The 18,217-nt window shown below is 44.6% G+C and overlaps 2 protein-coding genes across 2 annotated transcripts in view; one reads left to right on the top strand and one right to left on the bottom strand.

Moving 5' to 3' along the window:
- Saraf (store-operated calcium entry associated regulatory factor) overlaps window positions 1-18,217 on the bottom strand; it is a 735,200-nt gene that overhangs the window by 53,997 nt on the left and 662,986 nt on the right. The window lies entirely within an intron of this gene.
- Dctn6 (dynactin subunit 6) lies at window positions 1,351-18,066 on the top strand. Its single transcript, XM_051182262.1, has 7 exons — window positions 1,351-1,473; window positions 4,431-4,495; window positions 12,309-12,414; window positions 13,789-13,877; window positions 14,892-14,939; window positions 15,935-16,077; window positions 17,649-18,066. The coding sequence occupies exons 1-7, from the start codon at window positions 1,451-1,453 to the stop codon at window positions 17,745-17,747; spliced, it is 573 nt and encodes a 190-aa protein (XP_051038219.1). The 5' UTR covers window positions 1,351-1,450; the 3' UTR covers window positions 17,748-18,066.

Below are 18,217 nucleotides of genomic sequence, written 5' to 3'. Positions count from 1 at the left end.
AAGGAACTCATGACCACTCAGCCAGCTCTACAGAAGATATCTGAAGGAATCTTTCAGACTGAAGACAGAAACAAATCCCTCCCAGAGACCACAAAAATAGAATCAACCATAGTAGAAACAGAAGGTTAAGGAAGACACAAGAAATAAACACCACTATAAAAATCAACAGAAATGACCGGAGCGATACATAACTCTGATGACTTTGAGACCTGTGATCCTCACTGAGCTGGGTTATGGATGTTCTCTGCCATGTTCAGTTCCATGTGACTCTGGGAATGAACTCAAGCCTCATACATGCTAGGCAAACACTGTACCAACTAAGACAAATCCCTGGCCCCCATTAAGGCATTTCTTGGTATGATTTGAAGCCATTACCTAATTATCTTTAGGAAACAGATTCTCCCAGATAACCTGGGTGGGCCTGATCCAATCAGTTTCCCTGAAAAAGAAATACCACCTGTGGGCGGCAGCTTGGACTTCCAAAGGAAAAGCCAACTCTCAATCCCTAACTACTGCTATCCCCCCACCCCTGACATCTTTTAATCCAATGGTTCTCAACTGTGACACTTCAATGCAGTTGCTCATGTCGTGGTGACCCCTACCATAAAATCATTTTTATTGTTACTTCATAATTGTAATTTTGTTATTGTTATGAAATGCATTGTAAATGCTTGTGTTTTCCGATGGTCTTAGGTGATCCCTATCATTCGACCTCCCAAAGGGGTCGCAACCCACACACAGGTCAAGAACTACTGTTCTAATTCTTTAAATCCCAGATGGTACAGTCAGCATTCAATCTGAGAAACAGCCAGCGGGAAATATGAATCATGAGGCTTTTTACAAGGAATTAGTTAGGGACCTGCTGTGCAAGACCAAAACCGGTAGATCAAGCTGGGACTTTTCATTTGGAAGTACAAGATGCCGCCCGCAGGTGGGATTGGGATTTCTTTTTCCGGGAAACTTCGGTGCTGCTTGCACACACATGCATGCATGCACGCACGCACGCGCGCGCACACACACACACACACACACACACACACACACACAACCTGAGGTTTAAAAACTGGATTTGATGTTCAAAAGAGATTTTGACAAGAAAAGCCGTGGCTAGGGTTTGGGACACGGACTAGAAGTTAAAGGCAGAGCGAGCTAACGATAAGGGACAGGGCGGCTGGGATCAGATCAGTCTTGGCTGAGTAAACACTGTCAACTGGAGGAATGATTTCCCAGGCCAGGCCCGCAGGATCTGCAGGTGGATTTCACCTCTAGGAGCGTGGCAAGCGCGAGCCCACCCCGACAAAAGCAAGACGTCCGCGATGCGCAAGCGCAAACTGGTCTCTCAAGCCCTGCCCCTGCCGGCCGGGCCAGGCTCTGCAATCGGATGTAGAGATCATCGCTCTAGCCAGGCAGTGGGGTCGATCTCCGCTCTTCCTGAGACCCGGGCCTGACGATGGCGGAGAAAACTCAAAAGAGGTGCGTGTGCTGCTCGGCCAGAGCCCGCTCTCACTCTCCGAAGGGGCGGGACCTGATTCTGGTCGCACTGCGGGCAGGGAGGGACTGAGACGGTGTTTCGGTGGCTGGCTCCAGAATCCTCCCGGGGTGGGGGCGGGGAGGGCTTGTTCCTTGTCACCCCCACCCCTGCACTCCTGTGCGCACTCTCCGGCGGGGCTGCCGGCACTCGGGGCGCTGTGCGAGCCAGACGCCGCCCAGCGGTGGCTGCTCCGTCGGCCCTGCCTCTTGTCCGGAAGAGGGGGGCCTGGAAGAAGTCCCTGGAGCAGTCACCCCCTGCCCAGCCAGCGCCTGAGAGCCCGGGGCCGGTCTGTCGGTGGGAAGAGACTGTGTTGTGTGGGTGGCAGGCAAACATGCAGAACCATTTGCAACAGCAGCGGTGTTGTTGACACAGGAGCACCCTCTGTGTAGCTTTTCTTCCTTTTTTTGAGACAAGTTCGCAGGAGGTAGCCCTGGCACTTTTTTTGCAACTCTATGTAGAGCAGACCTGCCTTGAACTCACGGGGATGCGTTTGCCTCTGCCTCCTTTGCGCTGGAATTACTAGATTTATTTTGAATTTTTCCATGTTATGTGTCTCTGCCGGTATGAGCATGTGGGTGCAGGTGTCCCTATGGCCAGAAGAGGGCGTGGGATCCCCCTGGAGCTGGAGTTACAGGAGGTTGTTAGCTATCTGCAGGGTGAGGGGGTGTTACTGTAATGAGGTCTTCTCTGTCTCACAGCCAACTCCCAAATCACCACATGGAGACTTACTATTAATTATGAGAGCTCGGCCCATAGCTTAGACTTGTTTCTAACTATCACTGTACTTCCTTTACTTTGTAATACTCGTGTTTCTGTGGTTTCAGTTCCCATAGCCAATCGTGACCTCAAAACATTAAAAATATTAAATGGAACATTCCAGAAACAATTTACAAATTTTATTAAGATCTTTCTCATTTATCTTAATACTGACAACAGTTTCCCCTCCTTTATCCCCTTCTCCCCCTCATGTCTACCCCCTTCCCCATTCACTCCTCCACCTCCATTCAGAAAGGGGCAGGCCTCCCTTGGGCTTGAACAAAGCATGCAGGTCAAGTTGAGAAAGGGCCAAGCTCCTTGCATATAGGGATGGGAAGATGACTTGGCCTGAGTTCAGGTACCCGGCACCTATTTAAAAAAAAAAAAAAACCTAGTGTGGCAGGGCTGGAGAGATGGTTCAGCAGGTAAGAGCACTGGCTGAGTCCGGTGTTGGTGGCACATGCCTTTAATCCCAGCACTAGGGAGGCAGACGCAGGCAGATCTTTGTGGGTTTGAGGCTAGCCTGGTCTACAGAGGGAGTTCCAAGACAGACTCCAAAGCAATACAGAGGAAACCCTGTCTCAAAAAAACAAACAAAAAAGTGGTGAGTTGGATGTGGTGGCACATACTTTTAATCCCAGCATGAAGGAGGCAGGGGCAGGTGAATTTGCAGATCAGGGTTGGGGGTCAGCCTGGTCTACATAGGGAATATTCTCATTCGGCCAGGGCAACATAAAGAGACTCTGTCTCAAAAGCAAAACGAAACAAAAATAACAACAAAAACACTACCACCAAAAATCCAAACCAAATAATAAATAAATAATGGTGGGCCACCCACAATCACAGGACAGAGGTCTAGAGAGGCATAGTGATCCTGGGCAACTTAGCCAACAGCTGTGAATATTGATGACAGAAGAGTGATGCCCCAGGAATGAGCTTTGCTTTGAGAAGTTTTTGGTGGTTTGAATGACACTGGCCCCTGTAGATTCTAAGTGTTTGAATACTTGTCCCCAGTTGCTGGTGCATTTAGGAAGGTTTAGGAGAAGTGTGCCACTGGATACAGTGAGTTTTTCTTTTACTCTTTGGGGGCCTGCCACCTGGTTCCCAAATAAATACTTATTCTTACTTATGAATGCCTGGTCTTAGCTTGGCTTATTTCTAGACAGCGAAATTTTCTAACTTAAATTATCCTGTTTCTCTTTAACTACATTTTGCCTCTGGGTAGTTTTTTTGTTTTGTTTTGTTTGTTTTTTGTTTTGTTTTTTTTTTTTTTGTTTTTGTTTTTGTTTTTTTTTTTTTTAAACCTTTCTTTTTGTATACATCTTTCCTTCTGACTCCATGGCTGGCTGGGCTGGGTAGCTGGCCCCTGGCGTTCTCTTCATTTTCTGGCCCCTTACTCTTCCCTATGTTTCTCCTCTTCTTTATTCTCTCTGCCCCCCCCCCACCCAACCCCACTTATTTTCTCTTCTGCCTAGCTATTCCTGGTTCAGTTCTTTACTAGACCAATCAGACAATTATGAGCTGCCACATGGATACTAGGAATTGAACCTCAGTCATCTAGAAGAACAGTCAGTGCTCTTAACCCCTGAGCCATCTCCCCAGCCCCACCCTCACCCCCACCCCTACTCCCATCCTGTGATGGACTCTTACCCCTCTAGAATCTTAAGCCAAAATAAAAAAAAATTTTTTCCACAGATTGCCCTGGTCTAGGTGTTTCTACAACAGAAAAGTAATTAGTACACATTTATTTATTTGTTTATTTATTGGATTTACATGCATGGGGCTATACATATTCAACAGTGTGCGTGTGGTGGTCAGAGGACAGCTTCTGGGGACTAGGTTCTCTCCTTCTACTGTGTGGGACCCAGGAGTTGAACTCAGGTTGTCAGGCTTGGCAGTAAGTCCCTTAATCAGATCCTACCCACATTGAGCCATCTTGGTGGCCCCAACACACCTTCTATAACAATGCATTTTAAAATTGAGTTTTAATAACTTAGGTTCCAAGTACTGAACTCAGGTCCTCAGGCTTGCACAACTGTGTTATACCAGTGGAGCTGTCTCGCCAGCCTGCAATAATTTAAACCTTACTGGGGATGAGTGTTAAACCTTACCTGAGATGCCTGTTACCTTTGTCTTCCTACAGTGTGAAGATTGCTCCTGGAGCTGTTGTGTGTGTAGAAAGTGAAATCAGAGGAGATGTAACCATAGGTAAGAAAATTACTAATGTTGTTTCTCAAGACTTAATGCTGTGTAATCGATTTTAACGCCTCACCTTTAAGTCCTGTCTTCTTTGTCAGGTTCATCTGAGCCCACAATGTTTTTGTTTTGTTTTTAAAGTTATTTACTTCTATTAAGTGTTTACTACTTACAAAACAATATGGTGCAATGGAGGCCATGTTTGAATTTCAGTGTGAAATCCGAGTGAGTCATTGTGACTCAGACACTGCTTGATTTGAGAGAGAGCTGTTGCTCACCTGGGATGTGCTGAGCACTGCTGGCTCGTAGCCAGAGCAGTGAGCCAAACAGACAAAAGGACTGGCCTCTGTGGAGCTGGAACTCTTAACAGTGTGGGTCCTGGAGTACCCTGCCATTCCTGCTGGGTTATCTTGAACATGTTACCCAGACTCTCTAACCTAAGTCTTGCCCATCTGTGGAACCATACATAGCCACATCAGGTTCGGCTGCATTGCTCAAGGGGTGGCTTAAACGTGTAGAGGTTCACTGTTGCATATAAAAAGTTGGAGATCATTCATTGTTCAGTCTGAAGTTTCAACTTGATGGCACCAGGTGTTAGTTCAAGGAGAGGGGAGAGGGTAAACAAAGGCACCTTTGCCCCGGTTGTGTTCTGTCCATTTAAAGAGCCTTCCTGGAAGTTCCACACAGCCATCCTCCCATGTGCCCCCTGGCTAGGTTACTGATGCAGCAGTAAATACATTGTCCCCTAATGAAGGCAGGGTCCTTCTGCAAGAAAAGGGGAGTGGTACCGGATGGCAGTTAGTATTTCCATCACATGCAGAACAAGAATGTGAGGTGAAATCTCTGAAACTGTTTGCTGTCAGTACCATTAACTCTCGCCGTATAGCCCAGCACATGGCCAGTCACTTAGTTCATGGCTGAGTGCCCAGGACTCCCCAATTCTTTTTGTAACGTCTGTTTCCCAGACACTGATCCCTTGCAGCACCCACCAGCCACAGCTGTCTGTCACCCACCATGCTATAGTAGCATTTCTGTTTCCAAACAGCAACAGTTCCTTGGTTTGGTTTGGTTATGGGTCTTGAGACAGGTCCTGGCTGGCCTTGAACTCAACAAAGATCCTGGCTGGCCTTGAACTCAACAAAGATCCATCTATCTCTGCTTCTGAGTGTGTGATTAAAGACACGACTCACCAGGCCTGGTAATAATTTCTTTAATGGGGGAAAAATGTCATTTTTCCCTCTAATAAGTAGAAGCCTCCAGCCAGTTTATGTGTCTTGTCACATGGCACCAGTGAAGACTGTGCCACTATTGTAGGGCTTTGTTTAAAACGTGGCCTGTTCACTGACTCTGAGCTGATAGACTTTGGAAGATGACTCTTTCTTTTCTTGGTTCTTCGCTTTCTGACTTCAGCACAAACTTCCTATGAGGAGAGAGTATGGCCAGAACCACCCTCTGAGATGCTCATCCCTGTTTTTACTCACCACCATTGGCTGCAGTGTCTGTGTCTCCTATCCTGACTCAGGAAGAACTCAGTAGCTCATAGAGTGTTTGGTAATTAGAAGAAAAGGCAGACCAAATAAATAATTTACTAATAAAGCAATGTGTGTAGTTAACTATGGACAACTTCCCTTGGATTTCTACTATATGTGCACAGTGCTAGCTGAGGCCAGTGCCCCTGTACCTGGAGATGTCTATCTGGGGTTGTGAGCAGTCATGCGTGTGCTGAGCCATCTCTTCAGTCCCCAAAGAAGACAGGGCTTAAATATCTTTTCAGTCTGACATTTGATCACTAGCTGATAGTATACAGTGAGAATATTAAACATGTAAGACGGTCTGCCATTACAGATTTTTAGTGATGGATTTTAGCAGTCTTGCTATGTAGACCAGGCTGGCCTGAACTTGCAAAGATCCACCAGCCTCCACTTCCTAAGTGCTGGGGTTAAAGGCATGTGCTAACACTTGACCTTAAGTGATTAAAAATCAGTTTTATTAATCTTTTGAGAATGTCACACAATTATTTTGATCATGTTCTTACCCACTCCCTCAGAAGTTATAAAAAAAATCTTTAAGGAAAAAAGCTAGAATGATTTGATGTTTATCAACAGTGAATTGTGTATATGTGTGTGTATTAACTATACATATAGTGGCATCATACTTGTGCATGCCTGAGCATGCTTGCATTTATTTCAGAAACAATTCTGGTTGTTTGTGTTTGATTGGTTTGGGGGGTCTTGTGTTATTGGTTTTGTTTGTTTGTTTTTCGAGACAGGCTTTCTCTGTATAGCTTTAGAGCCTGTCCTAGGACTTTCTCTGTAGACCAGGCTGGCCTTGAACTCAGAGATCCTCCTGCCTCTGCCTCCTGAGTTCTGAGATTAAAGGTGTGTTCATCACTGCCTAGCAAACCTGTTTTTAAAGCAAAGAAAAATAAAAGACAGTGATGTAGATACACAGTGTTGTGTCTCCCACAGTTTCATCTCATATTTGTTATGAGTCTCATCTTCCCCCCACCCAGACTCAAGCCTCATGTTGCTCCAGTTGTGTGTATAAATAAGGGTGCTTAGATAGCCATTTCTGTCATTGTCACATTATCTCCAGCCTTTTGTCAGCTATTCATTTTAATTGAAATTAACACCTCTGATTAAAACCCTCCTGAGAGACACAATTACAGAGTTTAATCAGAGCAGAGTTACCTGGTCCCAGCTCTCCCACCAAGTCTTAGTAGTCTTTTAAGCTTTTTGCTTTATTTTTTGCTCAGGTTACTGGCATTACTTACTGTATATCCTTTCTGTTGGAGTTGCAGTTTGGGCACTTGATAAACTGCTTACCAGAGAGTTCAGGAGCAGTAAACAGAACTGTGGTTCAGTTGATCCGCGGTTGGAGTCCTCCATGCATGGAACACCTTTACTGCATGAACTGTCCATCCCTTTACACCCTTACTGCACGGACTGTCCATCCCTTTACAGCCTTACTGCACGGACTGTCCATCTCTTTACACCTTTACAGGTTTGAAGAGGGCAGGTTTTTCTTTTGCTGTATTTCAGGTTATTGAAACCTTAAATCTGATCTGGAATTTTCCAGAAATTCAGTTATTTGCTGTATTGGTGAAATTGATTGAAAGTGTGTAGCAGGTGTGTGTGTGTGTGTGTGTGTGTGTGTGTGTGTGTGTGTGTGTGTGTTCTCCACAGCACACTGTGTGGAAATGAGCAGGGAAGGGAAGCGTATGACAAAGATTGAGAGAGGGAGGGTTGGTTCAGGGGTGGATCATGGATGTCTAGCCCTTGTCAGGAGTGCTCTGGCTTACCCCTCCCCCAGAGTTCTCAGAACTGAGTCCTGTTAATTTTCATAGTATCAAGCTTGTTTTTTATTAGACTGCTAAAATTATTTTCTGTAAATCCTCCTTTGAGAGCTGACCAGCATTCGAGGAAGGCCCCCAGCATCGTCCTTGTCCCTGTGCCTGTGAGGGTGAGCTCCTGCTGTGGGTGTTAGAGGGGCAGACTGGGCACAGTGGGAACCAGCCTCTCTCCCCAACCCTCCCTCTCTCAGCTCAGACCCAACACTTCCAGGCTGGAGTATTTTTTCATTTTGCCCAGCAGTGGTCACAGGAGTTGTTTAATTTTCAAAAGAAAGAGCTAGGGTTTATTTTAAATTATTTATTAATATATGAAAATGCACCCAGAGATTGCTGCCTGTGGCAGAGGTGAAGAGCGCCCTTTACCAAAAGAGGGAAAGGAGACGTGATGCAGGAATGTCTTCCTGGCCGTGCTCCGGAAGCCCGGCCAGCCGTTTAGAAAAATAATTCATCCGCCAGTTAAGGCAGCTTCGACTCCAGACACATTTGTCCAAACAAGGAGATAAGCCAGAGAGGTTTTCAGCACACTCAGTAAGAAAATACACACACTGTCCTGCCAGGAGTAGCTCCAAGAAGGTCCATACCGGGGTTAAATGGGGAAAAGGGACTCTGCGTGGTGACAGCTTTTTGGGATTTGTTTGTTTGTTTGTTTGTTTTCGGTGGGGGGGAAGCGTTTTAACTTTAAGACCCTTAAACACGGCTTGGAATCAGACCCATCCTAGGCAGAAGTTTTCACGACACACAGGAAAACCCAGAGGAGCCTGCCTGCCAGGCACCATGCTGTTGCTAAGGCTGCTAGGACTGCCAGGCCTCCACTCTGCCTCCTCCGTCGTGAAACTGCAGACAGCGGTGCCTCCTCCCCATCTCCAAACCACACTCTTTAGCTATCACATGTGCTTCATGCTAGCTGTCCAGTTACTGCTGCCCCTGACAATTTGCTTTCATCTCTCAATTCAAAGCCCTTGTGCCAAAACCTGCAGTTGGGCCGTGATGCCAGCAGGTGGCAGTAGTGTCAAAATCAGAGGCCTCATCTAAGCTGCCCTGTGTTATTTAGTGCCATGGGAAAGTCCCTGAGATTTATAACCAGGTATCTTCCAGTTACCTATTAGCAACTAATAGTTAACAAATAATAATGTCAGTAATAAAACACCAGTTTAAACTTCTCAGATACCAGACGGTGGTGGTGCACGCCTTTAATCTTGGCACTTGGGAGAGAAAGGCAGGAGGAGCTCTGAGTTCAAGGTCAGCCTGGTCTACATATGGTGTTTCAGGCCAGCCAGTGCTACATAGTGAGTCCCTGCCTCAAAAAAATACTCATATAGATTTGGCTTTGTTATTTAATAATCTTGTTTAATTTCTTGTTTGGTTTTGAGGCCCAGGCTGGCCTCCAACTCGCTGTGAAGTCTGAGGTGGCCTTGAACTTCAGATCTTCTTGCTCCCACCTAAGTGCAGGGATTACAGTGGCACTAGCATGCCAGGCTGCATTTTGTGTGTTTGGATACCAGGGTTCGTGCACGTGTGCATGTCAAGGTCAGGGACAATGTCAGGTGCCCCTCAGGTATCCACCTTTTTGCATTGTGGAACTCAGCAAGTAGTTGCAGGGATCCTGACCGAGCTGTCTCAGTCCTGCGTCTTCTTTTTAAGAAAACAGTGTCATTAATTTTCAGAGGTATGCATCAGGATTGTTTAAAAAGAAAGAAAGACTACCAGTCCCATCAGTCCCTAGTCTTCTGAATCCATCCTCAGGTGGCTTCTCTCATGCTCCGCTTGTCAAAGCTCAGCTCAGGGGCCAGCAGGAGCCCCGGCACTCACCACAAGTCTGCTGCCAACCCAGCCCTGATGAACTCTGTGACCTGCTCAATCAGCCCATTACCAACCAGAAGTCTCCCCTGAGCTTAACAGCCAATCCCATGATGCTTGAATAAGGAGAAAAGCAGGCTCTGTTCTGTCCTGAGGCCTAAATTAGCCTAAATTCTACTTAATTTTCAGAAGTTCTTAGCTCTTCATGGCCAACAGTGGTTATTGTTGTGTTCGCAGAGGTCAGAGCACAGCTCCAAGGAGATGGTTCCAGCATGTGGGCATCAGGGGTAGAATTCAGTTCACTAGCTTAGTGGCGGTGTCTGTACTTGGGCCATTGTGTCAGCTCCTGAGTGTCTCCTTACGAACTGGACGTCGGGTCCTGTGATATCCCTTTCAAACCCTGTTTGTTGTAGCCACTGTTTCCATCCAGCAAGATGACTGTTAAGGATCTCGTCCTTTTATAGATGTGAAAGTGGGCCCTTGAGAGAGTGCAGGCACACACATAGCCTGTCAGTGATAGAACCCAGAGTCTAGACTTTCTAGAAGACAAGGGTGGGTACTGGCTGGGGTTCCAATTACAAAGAACCTAAAATAGACTGTGAGCCTATATTTTGAAGCAAAATAGAAATCCATATTGTGTGAGCTATAGCTCTCCATTGGCTCGTACCACTGGAAGATGCAGAACTTGTTATTTCAGAGAATCTGGTATTTGTGATAGCATTGTTGATTGTAGATGTCTAAGCCACCATTATTAGGAATGAGTTAGAGAAGTAGTAGTGTATTAATGAAATGTGAGATGTTTTATAACCATTAAAAATAATCATTTGAATGCTTTCCTTCAAGTTTTTATTTTTAAACTCTTTTAAACTCCTTAATGATTTTGTGTGCCCTATTTCTTTTTTTTTTTTTGGTTTTTTGGTTTTTCGACAGCTTTTCTCTGTGGCTTTAGAGGCTGTCCTGGAACTCACTCTTGTAGACCAGGTTGGCCTCAAACTCACAAAGATTCGCCTGCCTCTGCCTCCCGAGTGCTGGGACCAAAGGCTTGCACCACCACTGCCAGCTTGTGTCCTGCTATTTCATACTAGACTATGCCTTGGGATTGTGTCCTGCTTTGACCCCTGCTGTCTTTATCAATTCCCCCCTATTCTTCATCTCAGGAAAAAGAATGAGCTGCACTGAGCTCCCTTCCAGATCTCTGGTCACCAGAAAGGCCTCATATTTATGTCAGAGATTTGGGAGCACTAAGTAATAACCAAGACAAGCTCAAAGGGGCAAAATAGCTTGTGCTCTTCCTCTCTCTCTCTCTCTCTCTCTCTCTCTCTGTGTGTGTGTGTGTGTGTGTGTGTGTGAGTCTGTGTAAAGGATTTGGTGCTGGGGACCCACCCAGGTCCTTGTCATACTCCCCACATACTCAACAACTGAACTGCACTCCTGGCTTCGAATTTGCTAATATTTTTGTTGTCCTATAACATACAGCGTTGTGCCTTGCCTTTTATAAGCCAATAGTGACTTTTTATCTAAAAATTAACAGCTATACCATGGAATCCTGGGAAGTGTAACCTCTGCCCCCTTGACCCTTCTGTCCACCTTCCTTTCCAAATGAGTTACCTCTTGTTGAATAGAAATCATCTTGAGTAATCTAGCCGTCAGAAGCCAGGGCAGAGTCTAGACAGGCCAGGGTTACAGAGTGGAGCCTGCCCTAGGAGACAAAGACAGCTTCCATGCTGAGATAAGAGTAGGTAGGTATGAGGCTGAAGATATGTTTTCTTATCAGTGCTTTCATTATTGCCAAAATACTGGCCTGAAGGCAGGTGTGTGTGTGTGTGTGTGTGTGTGTGTGTGTGTGTGTGTGTGTGTCCACTCATTTCCTCCAAGTTCTTCAAGGGTGCTCCCCTTGTTCCATGGATTGAGACTGGAGGGGTCTCGGGTGTCCCAACCTCAGTCTGAGTGGCCCAGCATTCATCTTTAGCTCTTCTTGTCTCCATCCTCTTTATTTAGTACTTGAACTAAGTACCTGCTTCCAGTGACCATGCCTGTACTCAGATAACAATGGAGCAAGGCTGAAGGTGAACCTTGTGTTTCCAGACTTCTGTCCACCCATGGGCAGAATGTTGTTGACACAGGGTTTCTCTGTGTACTCTTGACTACGCTGGCACTAGCTCTGTAGACCAGGCTAGAACTCAGAGGGACTGCCTCCAGAATTGCTGGGATTAAAAATGTGCACCACCACCACCTGGCCATGGACAGAATCTTAATCATGTGGTAAAGATGAAAGTTCTGTGTTATAAGCAGCGTGTCTGAAACAAAGACGGGAATTAGTTGTATGACTGTGTGTCAACAGTCTTCAGTGTCATGGCTTCCAACCCTTCCTACAGCCCTGCAGGACTGCTCTCCCTCATCACCGCATGTCCTGCTGGGGTCACAGGAGGCGGGAGCTGGAGGCTGAACTGCCTGGCCCTGCCACATAAGCTCTTCCACTTTCTTTGGCTCTAGATTTGGCACTAACTGCTGCTGATAACTGCTGGAGATAGTTCTTGTAAGGTACCTAGCATGGTGCCTGGCACAGACTTAGAAAATGTTCCTCCCAGCAGCCTCACCTACCTCCTTCACCTCCTACCCTCCTGCTGGAAGCCTCGCCTCCCCTGATTATTTCTTTTCACCTGCTCCCTTTCACAGGCCCTAGAACGGTGATCCACCCCAAAGCACGAATTATTGCCGAGGCCGGGCCCATAATTATTGGTGAGGGTAACCTAATAGAAGAGCAGGCCCTCATCATAAACGCGTGAGTAAGAAAAAAAAGGTCCCAGACCAGAAAAAGGGCTGCCCAAGGTGAGAAAGCCAGAGCCCCCAGCCCTGGGTCTGGAGGCCTCCCAGTTCGGCACTAGGTCATCCGTCATCAGACCTGTAATGGTTTCTTTCCTGATCCATCCAGTATCTTCCTGTTGTGGCTACCATGCTGAAGATGTTTTGGGTTGGATTTCTTTTGATGTCCACCTGCGAATTTAACTGTTTTCTCATGTTCCACATGGGTAACACCCAGAATTACATCCACAGAGTGTGGGATCCTTATAGCAATTCATAGACTTTTAAAGATAAAAATGTGATGTTAGACAATGTGTAATCTCTGTGAAGTGAGCTACAATACCCAGTATATTTTCAAAAGTGTGTATAAGTTTTTCTAGATAAAGTCTTGGCAAGAAATTCACGCTTTTACCTAATTTGTAGCAACAATGTATGGAATTTGTGTGGGAAAATGTTTAGCTGTGATAAAAAGACTGATTTGTCTGACACTTACAGAGGATGTGTGGGCGTTTCTTAAGGTCTGAAGCACCCCGCAGCTTGGGGGGTGACTCCCCTCACAGCAGCCTGTCCTGCAGAGGCCAGCTGTCAGAGATAAAGCTGATGTCCTCTTAGAGGAGAGGTTATTGTCCACATAGTTTACTGAATACCCCCCCCTCACAAAATAAATGTTTCATGTGGGTATCTGTTTCCATTTCACAGTTCTAAATGGTTATAATGAATGGGAAATTTTTAAGTTAGGCATGATTTTAATTCTGCTTTAGCAGGCAGAAAGTATAGTTAGCATTTCATTTCTTTATTTTTACAGTTCCTAGAGAAGGTCTCTGAACTTAGAATTTAAGAAACAAGGAAAGACTAGAAATGGCTCATTAGTTAAGACCACTTGCTGTTCATAAGGAACACCTGAGTTCAGTTCTCATCACTCACATGTGGCAGCTCACACCCAACAGTACTGTAGCTCCAGGGGATCTGATCCCTCTATATTTGGGAGTGGGAGGACAACAGGGATTCTCTGTAGCTCTGGCTGTTGTGGAACTCACTTTATACACCGGGCTGTCCTGGAACTCACAGAGATCCACCTCCCTCTGCCTTCCTAGCGCTGGAATGAAAGGCATGGGTGGCACCCTCTTCTGAGGTTGTTTTTATACCTGTGATTTCTTACATTTCTGTAGCTCTGTTCATCTCTAGCCTTCCCTTCCCCAGCACAGAGAAGTAACTCAACCTGGCTCAGGAGCTAGACATAGCTGTGCATTTTAAGCTTTGTGCTTAAATGGAGACTTGATCCAAATTTCTGAAGTGGGATGGCAGCTATTTACTGTGTCCCTGGCCTTTGGTGATTTGTCTATTCTTTTTACAGCCATCCAGATAATATCATCCCAGATACTGAAGATCCAGAACCCAAACCTATGGTCATTGGCACCAATAATGTGTTTGAAGTTGGCTGTCGTATCCTTTGCAGTAATCTGCCACAAATCATCCCCAGATGGTTCTGTTGCTCAGGCCCCTCCCCATGTAGAAACTGATATACCTTACTCATCACATATATTAAAAAGAAAATATATATATATATATATATATATATATATATATATATATACACATATGTATGTATATATATAAATAAATAAAATCAGGCTATCAAGACTTTAAATAGGTCCATTTGCAGTGTTAAGAAATCTTTTTCTGGGACCTAGAGAAATAGCTCCATGTTTAAGAGTACTGGCTGCTCTTTCAGAGGACCCGGGTTCAATTCCCAGCACCCACGTAGTAGCTCACAACTGTCTGTAACTCCAGTTTTAGGGGATCGACACCCTCACTATACACGCAGGGCTAAATACCAGTTCAAATAAAATAAAAATAAATCATTAAAAAATTAAGAAATCTTTTCTGGGAATAAGGAAATGGGGGGGGGGAGATAGAGAGATAGAACTTTCTGGGATTGGGCTGTGGGTAGAGCACATGACTGTCACCATAGGAAACAAAGTCCCTCCTGTTTTGGCTTGTCCCCCAGGAAGGTAAACACTGACCCTAACATGCAGGCACACCTATAGCAATTTGAAAGTCATTTACTAGGACTGCCTGATGACAGGTAACTCCTGTCTGATGTCAGGGTCAGCAGAGTGGCTCAGCAATCAAAGCACTTGCCACCAGGCCCAACCACCTGAGTTCAGGCCCTTGGTCCCACAGGGTAGAAAGAGAGAACTGACTTCCTCGGTTTTTCTCCTGATCTAAACATATACACCCAGCACACATGGTAATAAAATATTTAAAGGCATATGGGTCATTTCTTTATCCCCAGAGATATTTGTGTTTGAGAATTAAAGCTTTGCTAGATTGGCCCTAAGCAAAGAATTCCAGCAAGGCTGAGTCTGTGCAGCCCTTCTCACACCTCTGTCCCAGTACACTGTGAGGACATTATGCATTCATGAGAAAAAGTATTGACTTAATTCAGGCTTACAGATTCCCAAGCCATGAAAATGGGAGATAATAATGTCATTGAGTCAAAAGGTAAGCTGTGTTTAGAGTTTTATTGTCAAAGTAATCGCCTCCTTTCTCTTTGCTGTGTCCAGGGAAACGACCTAAGTCTAAGCAAGGTGGCATGCTTGGATTGGACCAGAGTCATTGTCAGATTAATTCTTTTCCTCAAAAGAACCTAACCTTGTTATGTGGTTATCTGAGAATGCGGCTAACTACATTAAGTTAAAAAGCCAGCTGTGTAGAGTTAAGTTGGGGCTGGATTAAAGCTCCATTGAAAGACTTGAGATGGACTTCAGCTAAATGTGTTGGCAGTGCTGTAGTTAATGCACATTCTTGTAGAATGAGAGAGACAAATGAAGTAGCAGCTTCGCCAAAAATTGCTTTCTTTAATTTCAGGACTGCTTTACCCTAGCCAATCAGAGGCAAATGTCATCTATTTGTCAAAATTAGAGTCAGGCAGGAGATTATATGAGGTCCCCAACCCTGCTGGGAACCAGCTCCCACAGCTTGTCCTGCGGTTCAGAGAGAACACTCTTCTAGAACATTGCTTTGTCTTTCTTGACCCTGACTGACTTGAAAGAGAGCCCTGCCTCTGTGAAATAACAACCATATACTTTCTGTTCATTTGCTCAATAGTTTCAGTTTTCATTACGGACTTTTAGCATCATTGTTGGCCTTTGTGTATTTCTGAGTGTCAGGTGTGGGCTTGGCACTGTATCATTACCCATTGATCCTTAAAGGGAGTGGAGAAGGACAGTGGACTCCCTGCCCCGAGATCTTACACTGACTTGCCCAGTGCTACACAGCCTGTTGGTGGGCACTCTAGTAAGTCCACCTGCACTCACATACTGCCTGTTTCTGTGCTGTCTGAGATTGCTGTATCTAAGCATTATCTTTCAGTTTTCTTCTTAAGGCCTATTTGTGTTTTTACAACTAAGCCATAGAAGGAATGGGTAAACAATGACAAATGTCAATATGTCAATACTCGCTTTCTGTCTTAAGTTGTGATTCTGTCTTCACCACAGCATATGTAGGCAGAAATGTAATCTTGACCAGTGGTTGCATCATCGGGGCTTGCTGCAATCTAAACACTTTTGAAGTCATTCCTGAGAACACAGTGATCTATGGTGGAGACTGCCTACGAAGGGTGCAGACAGAGCGGCCACAGGTACTAGAACCACTCTTTAAAGGGAGTTCCTCCAGGACCACTAACTCTCAGAGATGCATATGATTGTCTCAGTGGGCAACAAATGATTAGGGGCTGTGGGTGTGACTCAGCAGAATGCTTAGCATGCAAGGCCCTGGGTTCCATCCCCAAAGGCAAATGAGTAAATCATCAGAGAAATGTTCCCCAAATTTGGATTTATTTCTTTAGATTAAAATAAAATATATAAAAAGTGGGGGGGGGAATCTGAATTGTTATTCTGATGCACCATTGACCCTCACATCAAAATATTAATTCACTGATTCACTTCTAAAATACAAATCTTCAAGATGAGGAATGGCCCTAGGATGTCACACTGGGTTTCTAACTTAGTTTATGAAAGTACCATGGCTGGATTACAAACACAGTTTATGAATAAAGGAAATATTTTTAGATATTTCCCAGACTTACAAGAAGTCATCCCCTCCTAATAACCCAAATCGAGAATAATGCTAGACTAAGAGATGAAAGGCTTAGGCCTTTGGGTGTCCCTTAGACAGGAGACGTGCAGACTGGAGTTTTAAAGCTCATGTCTTGGCTTGCTCAGTATAGATTTCTTGAGCTTCCTTTTCCTCCCCCCAAAGAAAATATTTTCAAGACATTTGATACTTGACCTTTCTTAGCCATATTTTTAATCATAAATTAAAACCAGTTCTTTCTAGATTGTTCTACTTTTTCATTCTCAGAGTTTAATATAGCCCCTGCCAGTCTGGCACTTACAGCCAAGGATAACCTTGAACTTCTGTCCTTCTGATTCCAACTCCTGGGCTGGGATTACTGGCATGCACCACCGTGCCTGCTTTGTGTGGTGCTGAGAAGCAAACTCAGGGTTTCATGTGTGCTAAGCTGCTGCACCCCACTGACTGTGCCTCCTCATCATCCCTGTGGGCTACTCCTCCTTTGTAGGCTTGGCATCATCATCATCATCATTATTTTTATTATCATTAATATGAGCTGGTATTCCATAGGCTAAGGGGAAATTACGTTTTTAAATTATCAGTTTATGTAATAGCAAAAGTGACTAAAGGGGAGGAAATAAGCTAGAACTAGAGAAAGATAGAACAGAAGTCTAATGTCACAGGTATGCAACTGTCTCCCGGTGTCACCAGTCATAACATGGCGATCATACAGTTGTCTTTATTATTAAGACAGGTCCCTCGGACTCTGACAGTGTCTAGGGTGGAGTCCCTGCTTTTCACAAGTCCTTCAAATGAATTTACAGTCAGGAGATGGATAGTACTGGGCCATGGGAGACAAAGGCTCAGCTGAGGGCATCACAGGGCTTGTGGGAAGCACTCTTAATATTTAGAAGCCAGACAAAAATCTGTGAACAGAAATTCAAAAATGTTTTCCTGTATGTTTTTGTATGTAAGATTGTTTGGCTGTATGATAGCAATATTACCATTACAGATTTAAAAGAGCAAACTGGTAAAGAAAAATCTGTGAAAATCATGTTGAGCTCCATGAAATCCTAACATTTCTACCTAGGGTTGTTGACCTTGCTTTCTGACATCTTCATCTTCTCATCTTTTCAGCCCCAGACGCTACAGCTGGATTTCTTGATGAAAATCTTGCCCAATTACCACCACCTAAAGAAGACAACGAAGGGAGGTTCGACTCCAATTAAGAATTAAGAAGTTGTCAAGATGGTGATCGTCTCTGCTGGCTTTTGAAAGGATCCAATATTTTAATGTGTTGACTTTATTTTGGAAACTTGAGTTATGAAGAGAGGTGGGTCCCATCGTAACTACCTTTATAATTTATATGAAGTGTATTATTTCTCTAATCCTTGTTGTGGTCATTTATAGACTCAGTTTTTCTTTTGTGATACAAAATATTATCCATGAATTTATTATGTAAAAGACTATCCATAATGACATGTCATGTTGTGTTTATATTCTAATGTAGCCATAACTAAATAAAAGTTTGACTACTTGCATTAATCTTCCCCAATAGCTGCCTCAATTTTTACTATTAATATTTATGATACATCAAAGCTGAGGTTCTTCCCTTTACCTCTTGTGTATTTATAGCTGTTTAAAAATGGTGGTATACTCGGTGGCAGAGGCAGGTGGATCTTTGTGAGTTCTAGTCCAGGCTGGTC

This window comes from Phodopus roborovskii, unplaced genomic scaffold (genome assembly GCF_943737965.1).
Source record: "Phodopus roborovskii unplaced genomic scaffold, PHOROB, whole genome shotgun sequence".
In the NCBI taxonomy this organism is placed as follows: Eukaryota; Metazoa; Chordata; class Mammalia; order Rodentia; family Cricetidae; genus Phodopus; species Phodopus roborovskii.
Note: the sequence above shows the minus strand (reverse complement) of the source record. Positions and strands in the feature narration are given on the sequence as shown.